This window comes from Trichosurus vulpecula, chromosome 1, assembly GCF_011100635.1.
Source record: "Trichosurus vulpecula isolate mTriVul1 chromosome 1, mTriVul1.pri, whole genome shotgun sequence".
Classification (NCBI taxonomy): domain Eukaryota; kingdom Metazoa; phylum Chordata; class Mammalia; order Diprotodontia; family Phalangeridae; genus Trichosurus; species Trichosurus vulpecula.
In genome coordinates, this window is record NC_050573.1 from 74,699,971 (window position 1) to 74,704,809 (window position 4,839).

General features: G+C 55.9%; 1 protein-coding gene across 1 annotated transcript; it reads right to left on the minus strand.

Annotated features, from left to right (window-relative positions):
• Nucleotides 1-1,511: 1,511 nt before the first annotated feature.
• MISP3 (MISP family member 3) lies at nucleotides 1,512-4,269 on the minus strand. The gene is made up of 3 exons (XM_036737623.1): nucleotides 3,351-4,269; nucleotides 2,915-2,985; nucleotides 1,512-1,972 (listed from the first exon to the last, which is right to left on the minus strand). Exons 1-3 carry the CDS (start codon nucleotides 4,237-4,239, stop codon nucleotides 1,889-1,891), a joined length of 1,044 nt encoding a protein of 347 aa, XP_036593518.1. The 5' UTR covers nucleotides 4,240-4,269; the 3' UTR covers nucleotides 1,512-1,888.
• Nucleotides 4,270-4,839: the final 570 nt, after the last annotated feature.

Below are 4,839 nucleotides of genomic sequence, written 5' to 3' on the forward strand. Positions count from 1 at the left end.
GTCTCTGCATCTCCACTACTTAAGGCGCTGGCCTTAAGTGCATTGTACTTGTTACTGGTTGAATGAATGAATGGATTTGGCATTTGAGCTAGGCCTGGAAGCCTAGGTAGGATTTCAACAGGTATAACTAAGGGAAGAGGGCAGACAGAAGAAACAGTCTGAGCAAAGAAAGACTCGGAGAAAGAAAAGTGGCCTGTCCATTTGGGAATCTTCGCTGAGCCAGCACTCATTAGGCACCTTGGAGGTACAAGGCTGAAAAATAACATCCCTCTCTTCACAGGTGTGGGAGGGAGGTATTATGACATATACACAAGTAATAGTTATGAGAGATAGAACGTAATAAGGACAATGGAGATATCCAAGGAAGGTACATTTGATGGGATCAAGATAACGTTCAGCTGAAGGCAGACAGTGAAAACTTCCAGGAGAAGGTGGCACCTGAGTGGGGTCTTCAAGGAAGAGAATTTCTCTGGACAGAGATGAGGGAAGCACATTAAAGGGATGGACATTGCCTTCACAGAGGTAATATGGGAATGCAGGGGATACCAAGTTGAGGGAGCAGGTTCATAGTCTGGTATGGATAAAATGGGGGTGGAAGTGGGGGTGGGGAAGGACTGAAAAGCCTTGAATGCCACGATAAAGAGTGTATTTCCATAGTGAAGAACCAACTGAAAGTTTTTTTGGTAAAGAGCCTGGCATGCTCCTTTCTGGACATGAGGAAGATCTCTTTTTCAATAATGGATTGGATAGGGGAGAAGTTGAAAACACAGAATGCCAATTCAGAGGCGGTGTGCACAGTGCGGAGATCTGTAAGTGCTGGTTTTGAGTCCCAGAGCTAACTACTTAGGGCAAATCACTTAACCTCTCTGAACTTTCTCCTGGAAAAAGGGGTCGATCGGCTCTCTCAGTCCCCATCAGCTCTAAATCCTATGATCCTCTGTTAGTAGGTGTATGTGTCTGTCGGAAGAGTGCAGTATCCCCTCCCGCCTCGCTCCCTCAGTTTTCCAAGGGGAGGAGGAAAGGAAAATCCACTTGAGATGGCACTTCCTATTTTATACCACGCGGGGGCAGCATGAGACAAGACCTAGAGGCTCCAGCAGAAGGGGATGGGGGTGCGCCGCCCCCTGAGCATCCTAGAATACGCGAGGGGGAGGGATGGAACTCTGAGAGCCCCGCAGCCCAGGAAAGAAGGATGTGAACTGATCGGTCCCTTCCTCCTCCTCCCACGGCTGTACTCCCAGGGAACAAGCAGGGCAGGGACAGCAGATAAGGGGCTGCCAGCCACCTCCTAAGTAACAAGAGCCAGATTCCGGAGGGCTCCTCCCGTTGCTTTCCCAGACCCCGGCGCTCTCCCCCACATCCCTCAACACCACCCCCTCTTCAGGTTTAGCCAGAATTAGACCCACCAGAACTGCTTTGGTTCCCAACAGTTCCGTGCTTTTCCTCCCTCCCTCTCCCTAGGCGGAGTACCACGGTGTCCCTGGGGAAGAAAGAGCCACAGACAAACAACCTGGGAAGAAGGGGTGTTTATTGATGGCACAGTGAGCAGAGAAGGTTGAGGAGGGTTCCCTCTCCCCCAGACATGTAACAGTCAGAGGCCTGGTCAGTTTTCCAGAGAGGATAGGGGAGGTAGGCATTCTGTCTCCCTCCTGGATGGGTTAGGGGGCCACAACAGCATTGAGGACAGGTGGCCAAACAGGAGCCCCCAGCCCGAGTTAGTGGAAAGGGGGTGGTGTAACCAATCAGAGCCCCCAGCCCGGGTTAGTGGGGATGTGTGTGTATATAACCAATCAGAATTTCCAGTCTGGGTTAGGGGAGGAAGTGGGGGAGGGGCGAGTAACAAGGCTCCCCAGTCCAGGTTAATGAGGGGAGAGGGACAGGTGACCAGTTACTCTTCCTGGCTGAGGGGCTCCCCCGTGTGGATCAAGATCTTCTTCCCTTGATTAAGGGAACAGGCACTATCACGGTAATCCTGTGAAGAAAGGGGAACAACAGAGGGTGAGTGAATCAGGGAGCTGGAGAAACAGAACAGGGCAAAGAAGAGTTACTAAGCCAAAGATCTTGAGCTTCCATTCCAGAGCTGAAGAGACCTTCGAGGTCATTCAGTAGTACAACTCCATTTCACAGTGTATGAAACTGAATCCCCAGACATGAAGTGACTAGCCCAGGGTTACACAGACAGTGCGTAGGGAGCACAATTAGCATCCAGGACCTTTGACTCCACACCTAATGCCTTTTTAAGAGCATCTCAGTATCTAGACCTCAGATGATCATCTCTAAAATGGGGGTGGGGTGGGGGAGGGAAGACTGGCAGGGGGAGGGTAGACTTAAAAACCTCTAAAATCCCTGGTAATTTTTTTTAATTTCATGTATGGGGTATAGTGGGAACAGTATTTGCTGTGGTATTGGAAGAAACTGGTTTCTATTCCCATCTTTGACACCTATTAGCTGGGTGACCTTGAACAAATCATTTAACCCTCCTTTCCCTCCCACCCCCACCAAAACTAGGCTTCAGTTTCTTTCTCTGTAAAATGAGAGGGCTGTACTAGATGGCCTTCCAGGTCTATATCTATGATCTTATCGCTCCCCCCTTTTTTAGAAGGGGAAACTGAAGCCCAGAGAAGTGTCAAAGAGAAGGGGCTAGTCTTAGACCACAATGGGATGGGTAGCAAAGCCACTGCTGGAACAAGGGGCTCCGGGCTGTCCTTTCCACTCTACTGAGGCTGTCCAAATGACACACAGAGCCTAGGGGAGCAAAGGGCTGGGCCTGAGGTCTCAGGAATTTAGTCTCCTTCCTGGAGTGGAGTCTCTTAGAGTGGAGCCTAGGGTTACTGTGGAGGGGGAGAATCTGCTTATGTGTGTGCCCAGTACTTGGAACGCAGGTAAATTCCTGAACGTTGGAGACATTTCTTACCTGCTCTAGGCCATTCTCAGAATCCCGTCGAGGGGGCCACACCACCGAAAGCTTTCCAGAGGGTGTGCTCTCTGCAAGGAAAGGGGGAAAATAAAGTAATTGGGAGCAGCATCTCTTGGGTCCCACATCGGTGATTTTCCTGTTTTATGGCCCGGAAAAGTTCCTCCTCTTCCACCCTACCCCACCCCCAGCCTGGCGCCGGGGGCCATAGCAGTCCACGCCCTACTAAATGTACATAGAAGCTAGAGGCCTGCTCTGGTCCTCTCCAACCCCACTCCCTTGGCACAGGTTCCCAGCTCTTGGAGATTCCCTCAGGCCCGTAAAAGAGGGACGGAACAGAAAGGAAGGAGCTGGGGGTCCGATAGCCGAAGCCTCAATCTGAGACCTGCTCAGGGAAGCCCAATAGCCTGGGCAGGGGAAAGATCCGGCATCTTACCGGTGAGACTCGGGGTCGGCTCCTTGAACTCTGATGTCCCATAGATGCTGCGCCTCTGCCGCTGCAGCTCCCGCTCCCTCTGGTGAACTTCTCGGACCTCCTGCTCCAGCAGCGACGACTGAACTCGACGTGTTGGTGCTGGGGTCGTAGCGGAAGCCGGGGCCGAAGCTAGATCAGGGGCCGGGGTCAGAGTCGGGACCGGGACCGGGGACCGGGCAACTGGGGCCGATGCTGAGGCAAGAGCCGGGCTCGGGGCGCTCAAGGCAGAGGCTGAAGATGGGACCGGGGCACGTGGGGCCGGAGCTGAAGCCGCGGCTAGGGCTAGGTCTGGAGTCCGGGCGACAGCTAGAGCTGGGTTTCGGGCCGGAGCCGTTGCTGGAACGGGAGCAGGAGTAAAAGCCTGCGCTAGAAATGGTGCCCGGAGCCGACTGCGATGCTCCAGAACCACCACGTGGGCGGCGCCACTGGCCTCGGTGAACGAAGGGCCCCGGCCCACGGACTGAGGATGCGCGCCCCCAGCCTCAAAGACCAGCTTGCGCTCGCTAAGCGGCTGCGGCCCCTGGCCGCGCTCTTGGCCGCGCTCTTGGCCATCGCAGGACCCCGAGCCCAGGCGCACCAGCGCCTCCTCCCGGCGTGCCTCCCGCGCGATTTCGCGCTGCATCTGGGCGCCTGCCCGGGCGCGCTCCACGTCCCGGGGCAGTCCAGGCCCCGGGCCCGGCAGCAGGCTAAGGATGGGCCGGAGGCGCAACTCCACCAGCTCTCTACCAGCGAAGCTAGGGCTCAAGCCCCGGCTCCGTCGCAGACTCGCCTCGCGCTCCTGGCTCTGACGGATCTCCCGCTCAATTGGGGTCTCGGTGGCAATTGTGGAGGCCGCCCCGGCGGGCTCCATGCCCTGCTTTGGGCCCTTGGCAGTGGCCGGCCGCGGACTCTGAGGCATTGAGGGCTACTGACCGCCGGCCCCGCCCGACTCTCCCGCCCTCCCCTTGCCTCCGGGAACTGCCCCCCCTCGCCCCGGGGGCAGGCCTGGCCCCGCCCCCTGCACCTGCCTGGACCTCGGCCCCGCCCCGCGCGGCCCCTGGTACAGCCACAGCTGCCCTGACTGCAACCCTTCGATGCTCTCCCGGGGGCGCACCCAGGCACAGTGCTTATCTTTGGCCTGGACTGGGACACCCTCTTCTGCCCCTGGGCCCCCGCCCGAATATTGTCTTGGTCAGTGAGACTGAGCCAGACTAGGTTCCTTGATTCTTGTGGCCATGGGCTGGGCCAGGGGCTTTCTAGGAAGTCATGCTAGGGTGGGTATTTTAGAATGAAGGGAGCCTTGAGAGAGCTCTCCCCAGGAAACATCGAGGCTGATGCCCCCTGAGTTAGCACTTGACGCCATGCCAACCTCCTCCACTCTATCCTGAAAGATCTATATGCTATTTGTCAGCTTTTCCCGCACATTCTTGCCGTTGTCTACTGTACCTCCAGGGGGCATTTGGCTCTATGT

Bases quoted from the DNA above. Each gene is read 5' to 3' on its own strand.
- MISP3 (XM_036737623.1), bottom strand. From the start codon at position 4,239: ATGGAGCCCGCCGGGGCGGCCTCCACAATTGCCACCGAGACCCCAATT. The intron at 2,986-3,350 runs GTAAGATGCCGG...CTTTCCTTGCAG, and splicing joins GCCGACCCCGAGTCTCACCG to AGAGCACACCCTCTGGAAAG. The intron at 1,973-2,914 runs GTAAGAAATGTC...CTTTCTTCACAG, and splicing joins CTGAGAATGGCCTAGAGCAG to GATTACCGTGATAGTGCCTG.